Below are 15,861 nucleotides of genomic sequence, written 5' to 3'. Positions count from 1 at the left end.
TTTTAGAATCAAAGTAGCCTAAGGAGTGGATAATTGACTTGTTTATGTCCACGACAACAAACTTTCTACTGGCTACTGGCATGCCACTGGCGGATAAACTTGCAGTTACCATTTTTGTGGTGGTAAATGAACAGTCTTTGGAGTGGGCTGACAAAGAAATATAGCCTACTGTGCTCGCATAATCACTAAGATTTCAATTGTATGGCAAAGTGAGACTCTAGTTTAATCACAGATTTGAAGTACTATCGAAGAGACTACTGAAATGCTTGTTCACACCAACATAACTGATCAGTCTGTGATTGCAAATCTATTCATTCTTAATAGCAACAAGTGCAAATGTAGGAGGTACGGTCAGATGTAAGTCGTGGAGGACAATATGGGTCTTTGGAGATCTTTCAAAGACTTGTTTTTGGAAATGAACAAAGTGAGTGTCTTACGGTACTCCAGTTATATAGCCAAGCTATCATTTCTCATTATGTATGTATTCCTTGTGTTACAATTTAAAAAAAATATTATTATTTGTTTCATTTATGTATTGTATTCTGCAGTGTTGGTAAGAGCCCATGAGTACGCGTTTCACTGTCTACACCTGTTGTTTACTAAGCAGGTGACAATAACATTTGATTGTGATTGATTTGACGAATGTGTTGTGTCAGAAATATTGGCTCTAAATGAACGGACGATTAAACAAACAAGCATACGATATAAAGGTACACAGATGGCTTTCTTACTGCAGTCTGTCCTGGCAGGAGAGAGATTGTTTTGATATTCCTATAAGGCATAGTTTTACCCATGGAGAGGGGGATGGGATGACAGGGTTTTGTTACTTTGGCTCTCCCCCACCATGTGCATACCAGAGGCAGAACAAAATAGCAGACACGACTGCTAGCGAGAAAAACAAAGACCAAACTCCATCAGACACATCGCAGAATTCTATAGAAATCCCCCAAAACGGCCCTTTTTTGGGATAGGTCTACATAGATGAAATGAAAATAGTTTTTTTTTCAGCAAAAGAGGGGAAAGTGGGAGCGCGAGGGGGTTGGAGCGCGTAGACTAGAGATCATGTTACAGTTTCAGACTTTTCACGGCAAGTTGTGGGGGAGGGTGAATCTGGAACTTTGATTTCTTTTTAATAGGCATATCCAACAAAAGCAGCGGAAGGAATAGTTCCACTTGATTTTAATTGAATATCATGCATGCATCTTTTCGTTTTTTGGTGGCGATCGGATTGTGTGTAGGGAATTCCAGTGACAAATCAAGGATTATATGACAAAATGCTAAATGGAAAAGTTCGGGACTGTGTGAAAACTGGGAAAACGTTTCGTTTCATTGTATCATAATGTTACATTCGGCATCAAATGAACAAGAGCACTTCGTGCTATTTTTATTAACGGTTACTTTTTAGATTACTGGAATACAAAGTATACTTTTTTTCTTCCTGGAAACAAAGTTGCACCGTTGAATCTCCAAGATGTCTTCCCGTGGATGGAGTTCCATTGTTGGTGGGTTGGGGATGCTTTGCGTTTGGGCTGCCTCCTTTCTGGTTACTCATGCGGTAACGGTACAGAGAAACGAAACAATTTTCAATGATTTCTGCAAGAAAACTACAACATGTGAAGTGCTTAAATATAATACATGTCTTGGGTCCCCACTACCGTACACGCACACGTCTCTTGCCTTGGCTGAAGACTCAAGTACCCAAGACGAAGCATTTGAGAAGTTGGCCATGTGGTCTGGTAAGCCTGTATTTGGTTAATAAGCATAGGTACAAAGGGGTCATGTTTTTCATTTACTGTAATTGAAATTAAATAAATTGACAAACGTATTATACATTTGTGTTGCGTTATTAAGTGCAGACCCCACTCCCTCTATTAGCATCAGATGCAATCTAGATGCTCATATTGTCATTTGCAAAAGGAAACGTAAAATAAAATCTATGTATTTTATTCGTTGAACTTTCACTAGTGATTATTCATTGAACTTTTGCTTGTGATTATTTAGTCTTAACCTTGCCATTTGACATAAACAGAATGTTCTATTATAAGTAGCACTATATAATATTTGTGTAATAAGATGTATTACACTGTGCTATTAAACATTAAGGTAGATTTGTTTATAGTCACATGCGAGGTCAGTAGGTTAATTGTTATAGTATAGCCTGTTAACTAGGCAATGAAATATTGGGGGCCCCTCCAAATGGATAGTTTTTGTAATGACCAAATACATGGGAATAGGACTTTTGCAGGAAATGGGGGTTACGAGCAAATAAAGAAATAAAAGATTCTCTCTGACGTGTTAGATATTCCTGCACATTAATAAACACTCATTAGTGATCCATCAACCTGCATTTCCTTCCACTAATCCTCAGCTGATCTGTAGAGTGGTTCCCATCCCCACTCCCCACCCCCACCATGGGAAAAACAACAGACCACACAACTAGTGACCTTCCAAGTGCATGATATTGTAACGCTAGCTGCCTCATCAAGAGGTTTGGAGCTCTTGGCATAACAGCTGAGGTGTTGAGTTGATAGACACTGGCCCCAGCTACCAATCCCAGTCAGGGTCAACGTCCAGGTCCTATTTATCTCCTGACCCTAGTGACCACCATCATCAACATCCAGGTCCTATTTATCTCCTGACCCTAGTGACCACCATCATCAACATCCAGGTCCTATTTATGTCCTGACCCTAGTGACCACCATCATCAACATCCAGGTCCTATTTATGTCCTGACCCTAGTGACCACCATCATCAACATCCAGGTCCTATTTATCTCCTGACCCCAGTGACCACCATCATCATCATCCAGGTCCTATTTATCTCCTGACCCTAGTGACCACCATCATCAACATCCAGGTCCTATTTATCTCCTGACCCTAGTGACCACCATCATCAACATCCAGGTCCTATTTATCTCCTGACCCTAGTGACCACCATCATCAACATCTAGATCCTATTTATCTCCTGACCCTAGTGACCACCATCATCAACATCCAGGTCCTATTTATCTCCTGACCCTAGTGACCACCATCTTCAACATCCAGGTCCTATTTATCTCCTGACCCTAGTGACCACCATCATCAACATCCAGGTCCTATTTATGTCCTGACCCTAGTGGCCACCATCATCAACATCCAGGTCCTATTTATGTCCTGACCCTAGTGACCACCATCATCAACATCCAGATCATATTTATTTCCTGACCCTAGTGACCACCATCATCAACATCCAGGTCCTATTTATGTCCTGACCTTAGTGACCACCATCATCAACATCCAGGTCCTATTTATGTCCTGACCCTAGTGACCACCATCATCAACATCCAGATCATATTTATTTCCTGACCCTAGTGACCACCATCATCAACATCCAGGTCCTATTTATGTCCTGACCCTAGTGACCACCATCATCAACATCCAGGTCCTATTTATCTCCTGACCCTAGTGACCACCATCATCAACATCCAGGTCCTATTTATCTCCTGACCCCAGTGACCACCATCATCATCATCCAGGTCCTATTTATCTCCTGACCCCAGTGACCACCATCATCATCATCCAGGTCCTATTTATCTCCTGACCCCAGTGACCACCATCATCATCATCCAGGTCCTATTTATCTCCTGACCCCAGTGACCACCATCATCATCCTCACCACACTGAAGTGATGAATATGTATTATTTATATCCAGACTGGTCTCATTCTGTATATGCTGTAGCCAACACTATTATAGTTGTCATGTCATACCGTACTTAGATAGTTGGCATGACAATGAATGAACAAACCCAGAGAGGAGTTTGATAAGGCACAAACAGACTGGAGGACCAGGTTTGTGTTCATTAGGGCACACCGTAGCAAAATGTTTCACTGCAGAAAAACTCAAATGAGCGTTTCTTATGGTACCTACCTGCCAATTTCTCTCAGTTTAGGAGCATTCTCATCCGTTTGGTGTCTACTGAAGTCAACCCAAGCTAGCTACATTATTGTCCCTCACCCCCCCTTCTCACCCATGCAGGTCTGAGGAATGCCCCTCGCTGCTGGGCGGTCATCCAGCCCCTGCTGTGTGCCGTCTACATGCCCAAGTGTGACAACGGGCAGGTGGAGCTTCCCAGCCAGCACCTGTGCCAGGCTACGCGTCGCCCCTGCAGCATCGTGGACCAGGAGAGGGGCTGGCCCAACTTCCTCAAGTGTGAGGAGACGGACAAGTACCCCATGGGCTGCACGGTATGGTAGATGCTCTCACTATGCATGTGTGCAGATGGGGTGCTAGGCCAATTATTGAGGGGGCTTCAGCACTGTCAACCCACTGGGCACACACTGGTCAAATCAACGTTGTTTCCTCGTCATTTCAATGAAATTACATTGAACCAACGTGGAGTAGACGTTGAATTGTAGTCTGTGCCCAGTGGGTGGCCCCTCTATGGAGCCACCCATCTAGTCAACAGGCTAGTGTCATTGTTTTTCAGTCTGAAATGGCTGTCGATATTATACTCTATAATACTATAATATATTATATACAGTGCATTCAGAAAGTATTCTGACCTCTTGACGTTTTCCACATTTTGTTACCCCTGAGGTGCCTTATTGTTATTATAAACTGATTACCCAACATAATTAGAGCAGTTCAAATAAATGTTTTGTCGTACCCGTGGTATACGGTCTGATATACAACAGCTGTCAGCCAATCAGCATTCAGAGCTCAAACCACCCAGTTTATAAAATACTATATAATATTGAGGCGTACGCCTCATATGAAAAATAGACCAAACAGAGTGACAATATGACCTTCCGTCCACGGTGAGACAGAACGAGGTGCAGAAGTTGAAGTTCAACACGTCTGGACACTGCGAAGCCCCCCTGGTGAAGACAGACGTTCAGGCCAGCTGGTACAAAGATGTAGAGGGCTGCGGCATCCAGTGCAACAACCCCCTGTTCACCGACGAGGAGCACTCGGACATGCACGCCTACATCGCTGTGTTCGGCACCGTCACCCTGCTCTGCACCTTTTTCACTCTGGTGAGCTTCACACAGCAGTGTTGTGGACAACATTACCCATAATTCCAAGTGTAACTTGCAGCTGTTAGCGACAACTTTTTTTGACTTGACTTTTAACTTTTATATTTGAGATTACAAATGGAATGAAGATACTGGTATTGTAACACACATACCATTCTTGTTCAGATAATGGGTTCATACTGCTTTTCACAGAAGTTGTCAAAACAAATGCTTTTTATTATCTGATATTGTTAGTAATTTGCGGAGAACTATGTGTTTCGGTGAGTTGGCCTTTCTAAGGACAGAAAAAAATGTTTTCCATTTATATTCATATTTTCTCTCCCTCTCTCTTTCCCTCTCTCCTTTCACAGGCCACCTTTCTGGCGGACTGGAAGAATTCAAACCGTTACCCCGCCGTCATCCTCTTCTACATCAATACCTGTTTCTTCATGGGCAGTATCGGCTGGCTGGCTCAGTTCATGGATGGAGCTCGCAAAGAGATCGTGTGTAAGAGTGACAACACCATGCGTTTAGGGGAGCCCTCGTAAGTGAAGAAGGAGAACACTTAACATTTTATTGTCAATCAATTGTGGTTTTTGCTTACGACCCAACCCCCTGAGACACACACACATACACTGTTCACACACACACACACACATTGAAGGGGTTGAAAGAAAGTGGGAGTATTATGAGATAAGATGTGAAAATACAATTTGAAGGAGTATTTCTTGAATCTTCCGGTGAGGTTCGTAGGTCTTGTATTTAGCTAGTACAGGAGTCAGGAGGTTCGTTTTCACAAGTTCGCTTTGTTTCTCAAACTTGATTGGTTTATTGGTTGGCTGATTGATTTACATTTTCAAATAATTAATAACACACATACAGCCAATGCAATGGCAGTGTACTCTTAAAAATGATTGAGTCATTAACTTCCTTCGCTCTCTCTCTCTCTCTCTCTCTCTCTCTCCATCCAGGTCTACCGAGACTCTGTCGTGTGTCATCATCTTCAGCCTCGTCTACTACTCCCTGATGTCTGGGGTGATCTGGTTTGTCATGCTGACCTACGCCTGGCACACGTCCTTCAAGGCCCTGGGCACCACCCACCAGCCCCTGTCGGGCAAGACCTCATACTTCCACATGGTCACCTGGTCCGTCCCCTTCATCCTCACTGTGGCTATTCTAGCCATCGCTGAGGTATGGAACACCTACCATTTCTTTTAGCTGTTGAAAATAGTAATTACTGTGATTTGAGATGTATAATACTTATGATAATAACACATTATACATGCTTAGTCTCACAATGCATTGTAACTGAATCTTAATGCTTTATACCAGCAGGCTTTAAGTTGAGTGTTACTTTGCAATAGGGTAATCCCAAACAGTGTCTACAGTTTAGAGACAACTTCATTTATTCCCTTTTCATGATGGAAAGACAATGACTCAGAATTGCTTGTTTTCCAAATGATTGATCTTTTATGCCGTTATGTCATTCAAACACATGTATGTGTTTCTGGTCTCTGTTGTTTGACACAGGTGGACGGAGACTCTGTCAGTGGGATCTGTTTCGTGGGCTATAAGAACTATCGCTACCGTGCTGGCTTTGTGTTGGCTCCCATTGGAGTTGTGCTTGTCATTGGTGGCTATTTCCTCATACGAGGTGAGTTCTCTCAAACCCAAAAACCAGACATTTTCATATTTCAGGATTTAAACGCTACCAAATAAATAGACGTTCCCAAAGTGATTTCCTCTGTTTGTTTCTGCAGGAGTCATGACGTTGTTCTCCATCAAGAGTAACCACCCGGGTCTTCTGAGTGAGAAGGCAGCGAGCAAAATCAACGAAACAATGCTAAGACTTGGTATGACCCCTTCGCTGTAAATCACCAGATATCCAGAGTCAAACCACTGGCATAACAGTGTAACAAACCCAGCTAGTGTTGAAAAGACAGATAACCGCTTCCACCAGGGAGCTATCTTTCTTGGAGCAGTGGTCAGATCCACTGCCTTTGGGTCAGGCGATCCTAGTTAGACCTAGCACTGCCCCCCCCCCCCCCGGAAATGCTACAATAGCATGCTAGAATAAACCTTTGATAAAGCCACTTAAATTGCCTCATCATAGATTGACTGTAGATTCTGTTGCACGATATATGTTATATAACACCTTGGTTTTATCTTCATATAAAGTATATTGTGTCCTGACTCCTGAGGTTTCTGGAATTTCAAATATCCCTAATCATTTGTGTAATTCCTCTTCATCAGGTATATTTGGGTTCCTGGCGTTTGGCTTTGTCTTAATCACGTTTGGCTGCCACTTCTATGACTTCTTCAACCAGGCTGAGTGGGAGAAGAGCTTCAGAGAATATGTGTTGTGAGTTCCTTTTCTCCTCATGTAGCCTACAGTAACCCCAAACTACATTCAACACTGCAACTTCAAAACAGGTGTTGAGGACCTAAGGACTTCTGGGCCCTTTGGAATACTCAAAAAATATATATATATTTTCTCAGAACATGGGAATAATCACCAATATTTGACATTACATAATTGGTAAAAGCTTTGTATTGGAAAGTTTCCCTACATCAATCCAATGTGACAGACGAGGGATTACTTCAAGGAAGGGAGGAAGGAAATATACATTTAAGAGTATTGGAACATGGCCCCAGTTGTATGATGTAGTTGGAGATTTAAGAGTATTGGAACATGGCCCCAGTTGTATGATGTAGTTGGAGATTTAAGAGTATTGGAACATGGCCCCAGTTGTATGATGTAGTAGGAGATTTAAGAGTATTGGAACATGGCCCCAGTTGTATGATGTAGTTGGAGATTTAAGAGTATTGGTACATGGCCCCAGTTGTATGATGTAGTAGGAGATTTAAGAGTATTGGAACATGGCCCCAATTGTATGATGTAATATGAGATTTAAGAGTATTGGTACATGGCCCCAGTTGTAAGGTGTAGTGGGATATTTAAGAGTATTGGAACATGGCCCAAGTTGTATGGTGTAGTGGGAGATTTAAGAGTATTGAAACAAGCCCTCAGTTGTATGGGATAGTGGGAGATTTAAGAGTATTAGAACAAGCCCTCAGTTGTATGGGATAGTGGGAGATTTAAGAGTATTAGAACAAGCCCTCAGTTGTATGGTGTAGTGGGACATTTAAGAGTATTAGAACAAGCCCTCATTTGTATGGTGTAGTGGGAGATTCCCAGCAGATGATGCTGTTGAGACTGGTGGTAACCACAGCCCTACCGGTTTGTTGTGCTCTGAATGCAGCCTTATTTCTCCACTCTTGTTGACTTTGAGTGGACTGGTATGAATTTCACCTCAGAAATGTCCATTTCTCTTTCCTGCCTGAACAAGTAAACAACTGGTTAATGTCAACAGTTCAGTGTGTGAATATGCTTCATTTATATGGCTTTACAGTGGGTGTGGGTATGTAGAGTATTTTACCACAGCAAATGCAACTGCCAGTGTAAAAAAGAGCTCTGAGGATTGATTGATGAACACTGCACTGGCTTTGAACAGGTGCGAGGCCAATGTGACGATCGCTCATCAGACCAACAAGCCGATCCCAGAATGTACTATCAAGAACCGTCCCAGTCTACTGGTGGAAAAGATTAATCTGTTCTCTATGTTCGGCACGGGCATCGCCATGAGCACCTGGGTGTGGACCAAGGCCACGATCCTCATCTGGAAACGCACCTGGTGCAAGTAAGCAGCCATTTCCTTTAGAACACACACAGACAATTAGACTGGGCGGCAGTCCCTTCGTAGCAAAAAGGGTTTTCTTGTAGATAAAAGGTGAGAAAATAGTACATGAACTTTAACTTTAAGTATGGAGTTACACATTGTATTATCTCTCTGAGGCATTCACACAGCATTATCTGTGTATTAAAGCTTAAATCTGCATACGGTGAAACAGCGCCACTGTTTGCCCCCAGCGCATTTGTTATTATTTTTGTTTTGTTGATGAAACGGAGGAGAGGAGTACCAGCATCAGACATTTTGTTTTCTTCAGTACATACTACGCTGTTCTATCGCACCTGCAATGATGTCTGAGCGGAAAAATACAGTGTTCGTTGTTTGATGCAACTACTTGTTTGTTGTAGTATCTCAAACGGACGTGGTAGTTTCACCAAGTACAGATTTCATCTTTAATGTCTGCACAATTTACCGCGATTGCCACGTCAAGGGATACGTCAACATTGTCTGTCACCTTGTGATTTATCTACCTGTTGTTCCTGTCATAGGGTTATCGGCCGTAGCGACGATGAGCCCAAGAGGATAAAGAAGAGCAAGATGATAGCCAAGGCCTTCTCCAAGCGCAAGGAGCTCCACAAAGACCCGGAGAAGGAGCTGTCCTTTAGCATGCACACTGTCTCTCATGACGGGCCAGTAGGTAAGTCCACAAAGACCCAGAGAAGGAGCTGTCCTTCAGCATGCAGACTGTCTCTCATGACGGGCCAGTAGGTAAGTCCACAAAGACCCGGAAAAGGAGCTGTCCAAAAGGCTGAATTGGATGCCTCTTTATGCAGATGAAATGCCATATTATTTTCATCATTGAGGAACTCCTGGCTGATATTAATGGAGATTCCACTACGCTTCAATATTACAACTAAAAGTGAATGTCTTTGACAAGTCTGTCTGACACTAGTAGTGAATGTCATTGACAAGTCTGTCTGACACTAGTAGTGAATGTCATTGAGAAGTCTGTCTGACACTAGTAGTGAATGTCATTGAGAAGTCTGTCTGACACTAGTAGTGAATGTCATTGAGAAGTCTGTCTGACACTAGTAGTGAATGTCATTGAGAAGTCTGTCTGACACTAGTAGTGAATGTCATTGAGAAGTCTGTCTGACACTAGTAGTGAATGTCATTGAGAAGTCTGTCTGACACTAGTAGTGAATGTCATTGAGAAGTCTGTCTGACACTAGTAGTGAATGTCATTGAGAAGTCTGTCTGACACTAGTAGTGAATGTCATTGAGAAGTCTGTCTGACACTAGTAGTGAATGTCATTGAGAAGTCTGTCTGACACTAGTAGTGAATGTCATTGAGAAGTCTGTCTGACACTAGAAGTGAATGACTGAGTCATCAGATAATGTAAGCACTGAGGCGGTTGTGGCCAGCATGCTTGCTTATGTTGGAGGGACTGTATGAACTGTTAGTTATTGGAACACTGCAGGGGACTCCAGGGGGAGCCTTCTACTATATAAATAACCTCTTTGGGGTTTTTGCTGAATGCATAGTAATGGTTGAGCTCTTCTACTGTATAATGGATAGTAATGGTTGAGCTCTTCTACTGTATAATGGATAGTAATGGTTGAACTCTTCTACTGTATAATGGATAGTAATGGTTGAGCTCTTCTACTGTATAATGGATAGTAATGGTTGAGCTCTTCTACTGTATAATGGATAGTAATGGTTGAGCTCTTCTACTGTATAATGGATAGTAATGGTTGAGCCCTTCTACTGTATAATGGATAGTAATGGTTGAGCTCTTCTACTGTATAATGGATAGTAATGGTTGAACTCTTCTACTGTATAATGGATAGTAATGGTTGAGCTCTTCTACTGTATAATGGATAGTAATGGTTGAGCTCTTCTACTGTATAATGGATAGTAATGGTTGAGCTCTACTGTATAATGGATAGTAATGGTTGAGCTCTTCTACTGTATAATGGATAGTAATGGTTGAGCTCTTCTACTGTATAATGGATAGTAATGGTTGAACTCTTCTACTGTATAATGGATAGTAATGGTTGAACTCTTCTACTGTATAATGGATAGTAATGGTTGAGCTCTTCTACTGTATAATGGATAGTAATGGTTGAGCTCTTCTACTGTATAATGGATAGTAATGGTTGAGCTCTACTGTATAATGGATAGTAATGGTTGAGCTCTTCTACTGTATAATGGATAGTAATGGTTGAACTCTTCTACTGTATAATGGATAGTAATGGTTGAGCTCTTCTACTGTATTATGGATAGTAATGATTGAGCTCTACTGTATAATGGATAGTAATGGTTGAGCTCTACTGTATAATGGATAGTAATGGTTGAGCTCTTCTACTATATAATTGATAGTAATCTTTGAGCTCTTCTACTGTATAATGGATAGTAATGGTTGAGCTCTTCTACTGTATAATGGATAGTAATGGTTGAGCTCTACTGTATAATGGATAGTAATGGTTGAGCTCTTCTACTGTATAATGGATAGTAATGGTTGAGCTCTTCTACTGTATAATGGATAGTAATGGTTGAGCCCTTCTACTGTATAATGGATAGTAATGGTTGAGCTCTTCTACTGTATAATGGATAGTAATGGTTGAGCCCTTCTACTGTATAATGGATAGTAATGGTTGAGCTCTTCTACTGTATAATGGATAGTAATGGTTGAGCTCTTCTACTGTATAATGGATAGTAATGGTTGAGCTCTTCTACTGTATAATGGATAGTAATGGTTGAGCTCTTCTACTGTATAATGGATAGTAATGGTTGAGCTCTTCTACTGTATAATGGATAGTAATGGTTGAGCTGTCTTGTCTTCTTTCTCATTGGTAGCTGGCATCAACTTTGACCTGAACGGGGAGCCATCCAACGAGATGTCTTCAGCCTGGGCCCAGCATGTGACCAAGATGGTGGCCAGGAGGGGCGCCATTCTACCGCAGGACATCTCTGTCACCCCTACAGGGACACCTGGTGAGAGCTGCCACCTGCTTAGTGACATTGTCTGACATCTGCACTCTTCCTTGAGTTCATTGCATTCTTTCTTGAAACGATAACAGATCGTAGACAGTTGGATTGGTTAAAGCAATGGGATAAGGCCTTTACTTTCGCTTATCCAGTCATGTACAGATTCAAACAGGGCCTATGTTACTAGCCTGGTTAAGCCAGACCGAATGCTGCGCTCACAATGGCAGTATTCAGTATTATATAACCAGGCTGCAGAATTGTCAGTTCAGCCACCAGTCTGATTTAATCCTGCTACCATGTTACCACTATGAGTCTGAATCTCACCCTGCTCTTTCACCCAGTTCCACCGCCAGAGGAGAGGAACAAGCTGTGGATGGTGGAGGCGGAGATCTCCCCTGAGATGATGAAGAAGAAGAAGAAGAGGAAGAAGAGGAAGAAGGAGGCGCGTCCTCTGGAGGAGCTGGCCGAACACCAGGGCTACCGTCAGCGAGAGTTTGGCACCAGCTCGGTGCCACGGCTACCCAAGCTGCCCGGCCACAGGAGCCTGGTGGCCAATCTGAGGCAGCACCAGGAGGCTGAGGACGTCCTTCCAGGCTCTTACCCAGAGTTTAGGCCCTCTCATCCCCTGCCCTACCAGGAGAGGTACGGAGGAGCCCTGGGGGCCTCCTCTAGCCAGAGGAGCAGGTACCCTGACCTCAACCCCCTCTCCCTCAGCGACCTGCCAGAGGACCTCGGCCTGGGGCCTCGCTGCCGCCCCCAACAACCACCCCTCTCCTTCTGGCAGCCCAATGGAGCGTTCCACTACTCCGGGGAGGTGGCGCCTATGGCAGGGCTGTCTGGGAGGACAGACCACGTGGGGAGGTCGCAGGGGGGTCAAAGGAGGGCGGAGTGGGGGCAGATCCACTCTAGAACCAACCTGATGGAGGCGGAGCTTATGGATGCTGACTCTGACTTCTGAGAGCAACCATGTGTGGTTGTGGGGTTTTCTGGGGGTTTTTACAGACTGTGAGAGAAAAGTGCTGGATACTTACACTTATGGTGCTCCCTTGTCACTGCCCAACAGTCAAGATGAAACAGGACTCAAGTCAAGTTAATTGGTCAGATCTATTTCATTTAAAGGGAAGGGCTAAAGGAGAACTGATCAGGCCAGTTTGGGTCATCAGGGTGAGCTTCATGAAAGCTTCTTGGCTTATGTCCCACTGGGCACAAACTGGTTGAATCAACGTTGTTTCCACATCATTTCAACCCCCCAAAATCTATGCGATGACGTTGAATCAATGTGGAAAACTGATTGGATTTGAACGTGAGGGCATTTCATATTTTTTTCACCCAACCTTTAAGCTAAATCCTATGACATGGTGACATTTGTTGTTGATTTCACATTGAATTCACGTTAGTTAACAACTCAACCAAATGTAAATCAAAACTAGACGTTGAACTGACTTCTGTACCCAGTGGGGTGGCTCTGAATTTCTCTTAACAAATCACAGTAGCTACAGTTTCATAAAAATGTGTTTAAAATCGTTAAAATCTATAGCTGCGTTTAGACAGGCAGCCTAATTCTGATATTTTTACCACTAATTGGTCTTTTGACATCCTTTTCAGAGCTGATCTGATTGGTGAAAAAAAGATCAGAATTAGTCTGCCTGTCTAAATGAGCTAAATTATTTGAATATAGCACTTTTCTGTTCTACAAGTGGTCTGGGTCTATAGTTGTGGAGAGAAATAAAGTACCTCGTTAGCTACAAAGCTTTTCGGAAACGCCTCCCAGACTCGTCAATGCTGTGTGACTTACCGAAAATAATTCCACTTGTGGCATTGGTCAGAAAACGGACATGATCACCCATGTTGCAACAACTAACTTGTGTTGTCAGAAACATTTCATTGAATGATGGCAGCAGAAGAGGCAGCTCAACTCTGAACGAATTGGATGAGGATCACCATCACTGACATGATCCCGGGTCACTATCTCTTGGATCAGATATCACTCTTGTTGATTTCAGTCTCATAGCCATTCATTCATTATATGACTTCCAAGACTCTTCCAGGGATCTTGTCGTTCCCTGAGTCATTTCATGCATCTTAGGGTTCATGTAAGTAGTGTAAAGTGGCTTCCTTTCCTTGTCTCTTTTCCACGTCATTGCTGACTTTAGAAAACTGGGCCGGTGAAAACGAATTCCATGTAGGCGTTCTCCATATCGCTTTCAACTAGCCTGTGTTAATAAACTAAATGTGACTAGATCTGTAACGATGGAGAGGAAGCCACTTTAGATGATTGACATGCAGCCTCATATGATGCAGAAACTATCAGGCTCTGGAAGTTCCATGTCTTTGTATATCATCGTCAACTAGTAGTCTGTACTTTTGTCGCAAAAATATAGAACTGTTTTTATATTGCCTGGTGCAATCACACAAAAGTGAGCTTTTTTCACCTGAGGAGAAAGAGAATTGATTAGGTTTTTATACCAGTGGAAATGAAATACACAACTGAGTGGGAATCAATCACTTCATTTCTTGAAAGTGTTCTTGCACATGTTAGCTACATCAGTTAAATTGTTACGTTTTTTTTCTGTACAATTGTATTAAAAAGGGTTATTTTTTTACTGTAGTATGTAGTATTTCCACATTGTGTTTTACTCTATTGGCAGCAGTGCTTGACTTGGACTGAAATACAGTAGGTGCCCGGTACTCATTTTACATGCTGGTACTGTTTTTATTTAGGTGCAGGAGCTCCACAATACTTTTCAGCTAATATTCTAGAAGAAGAACAGGCAGTAGAAAAATGTAAGGTGCCGGTACTCAGCTCCGGTACTCAGCTCCGGTGAGCTCCTGCCCAAGTTAAGCATACGTATAGACAACCTTGGCTATACTTTGTTGAGTTTTCTGTGTTTTTATTGTATAGGACAGTGCTATATATTTCGTCATGTTGTCTTAGAGTTGAGCAAAACACCTTTATTCTCTGCTTGTAATTATCTGCTACAATTTCTAAAGGCACGTGTCTTGTGCTTCTCTCTCTATGTGTAGTGCACCTATTCATTTATTGGGACCTAGGACGCAGTGGAGGCTGCTGAGGGGAGGATGGCTCATAATAGTGGCTGGAACGGAGCAAATGAAATGGCATCAAACACATGGATGGATGTGTTTGATGTATTTAATACCATTCCACTAATTCCACTCCAGCCATTACCACAAGCCTGTCCTCCCCAATTAAGGTGCCACCAACCTCCTGTGCAAGGATGCAGCATACTTGTACAATTCTAAGTTGTTAGACTGTATGTTTGGTTGGTTTTCCATGCTGAGGTACATTACAGATTTGCTCAGCAAAAGGGAAAATTCACTGAAGCTCGTGATGTAGTTGTACCGATGCTGTAACCAAAGTAATTTAGTATTATTGTCTTTGCGTCTCACTCACAACAGAATAAAGACGGTGCCAAACTACAGATGTAGAATCTTAATTTGATCAACCTGTTGCAGGAGAAATGTAAAACTTGTACTGCATTTGAGGTTTAAAACGGCTTCTGAAGTTACGAAAAATGGATCAACCGCTACAAAAATGGTCATTAATTATAATCCACATAATAACTCACATTTCCTGTTGCTGCAGGATTATGTTTCTGCTGTAGTAAACTGGCTCAAATTAAGATCCTACATGTGTAGTGTCAATGTTATGATAGTCCTATTAGCTAATGTGCTATGTGTATCAGAGATTATTTATAAAATGTCCATGTCTGGAAGATAAATTAAGAAAGCTGTAAAGCACTGCAATGAAAATAACACTGTAACATTTGCTTAATACATTTGGACATTTCTTGCACCATCAGTGCAAACGAATGTAAATTTCCATTAAAAAATTTGTTTTGTGAAAAGACATAAGGGATCTATCAACTGTAATATTTCTCATGTTGGATACTGACCAGCCAGTTTATTCCATGGGAAATTAACCTTGATATACTTTTTGAGGTATTGTGAACATTCTCAGAGTTTTATTTTGCTGTCAAAGAGAACTAAATACAGTCCATCTCTTTATGGGTTCTTTATATTGGCAAAATCCATTTCCAATTGTCTATGTAGCTTACTGCTGTTTCTCTCCACACTCATATCTTGAACACAGAATTGTATTACTTTGATCATGAAGCTGTATTTTTGTATAATTATGTAAATAAAAGGAAACCTAGAATTCTG

The 15,861-nt window shown here is 42.1% G+C and overlaps 1 protein-coding gene across 1 annotated transcript; it reads left to right on the top strand.

Annotated features, from left to right (window-relative positions):
• Positions 1-844: 844 nt before the first annotated feature.
• Positions 845-15,859, top strand: LOC139393021 (smoothened, frizzled class receptor). The gene is made up of 12 exons (XM_071141339.1): positions 845-1,736; positions 4,016-4,224; positions 4,807-5,016; positions 5,367-5,539; positions 5,967-6,186; positions 6,526-6,649; positions 6,756-6,848; positions 7,249-7,357; positions 8,511-8,696; positions 9,236-9,384; positions 11,548-11,685; positions 12,021-15,859. The coding sequence occupies exons 1-12, from the start codon at positions 1,472-1,474 to the stop codon at positions 12,635-12,637; spliced, it is 2,493 nt and encodes an 830-aa protein (XP_070997440.1). The 5' UTR covers positions 845-1,471; the 3' UTR covers positions 12,638-15,859.
• Positions 15,860-15,861: the final 2 nt, after the last annotated feature.

This window comes from Oncorhynchus clarkii, chromosome 33 (assembly GCF_045791955.1).
Source record: "Oncorhynchus clarkii lewisi isolate Uvic-CL-2024 chromosome 33, UVic_Ocla_1.0, whole genome shotgun sequence".
NCBI classification, from domain to species: domain Eukaryota; kingdom Metazoa; phylum Chordata; class Actinopteri; order Salmoniformes; family Salmonidae; genus Oncorhynchus; species Oncorhynchus clarkii.
This window is presented reverse-complemented; position numbering and strand designations above follow the sequence as displayed.

Bases quoted from the DNA above. Each gene is read 5' to 3' on its own strand.
- LOC139393021 (XM_071141339.1), top strand. From the start codon at position 1,472: ATGTCTTCCCGTGGATGGAGTTCCATTGTTGGTGGGTTGGGGATGCTT. The intron at 1,737-4,015 runs GTAAGCCTGTAT...TCACCCATGCAG, and splicing joins GAAGTTGGCCATGTGGTCTG to GTCTGAGGAATGCCCCTCGC. The intron at 6,849-7,248 runs GTATGACCCCTT...CCTCTTCATCAG, and splicing joins CGAAACAATGCTAAGACTTG to GTATATTTGGGTTCCTGGCG.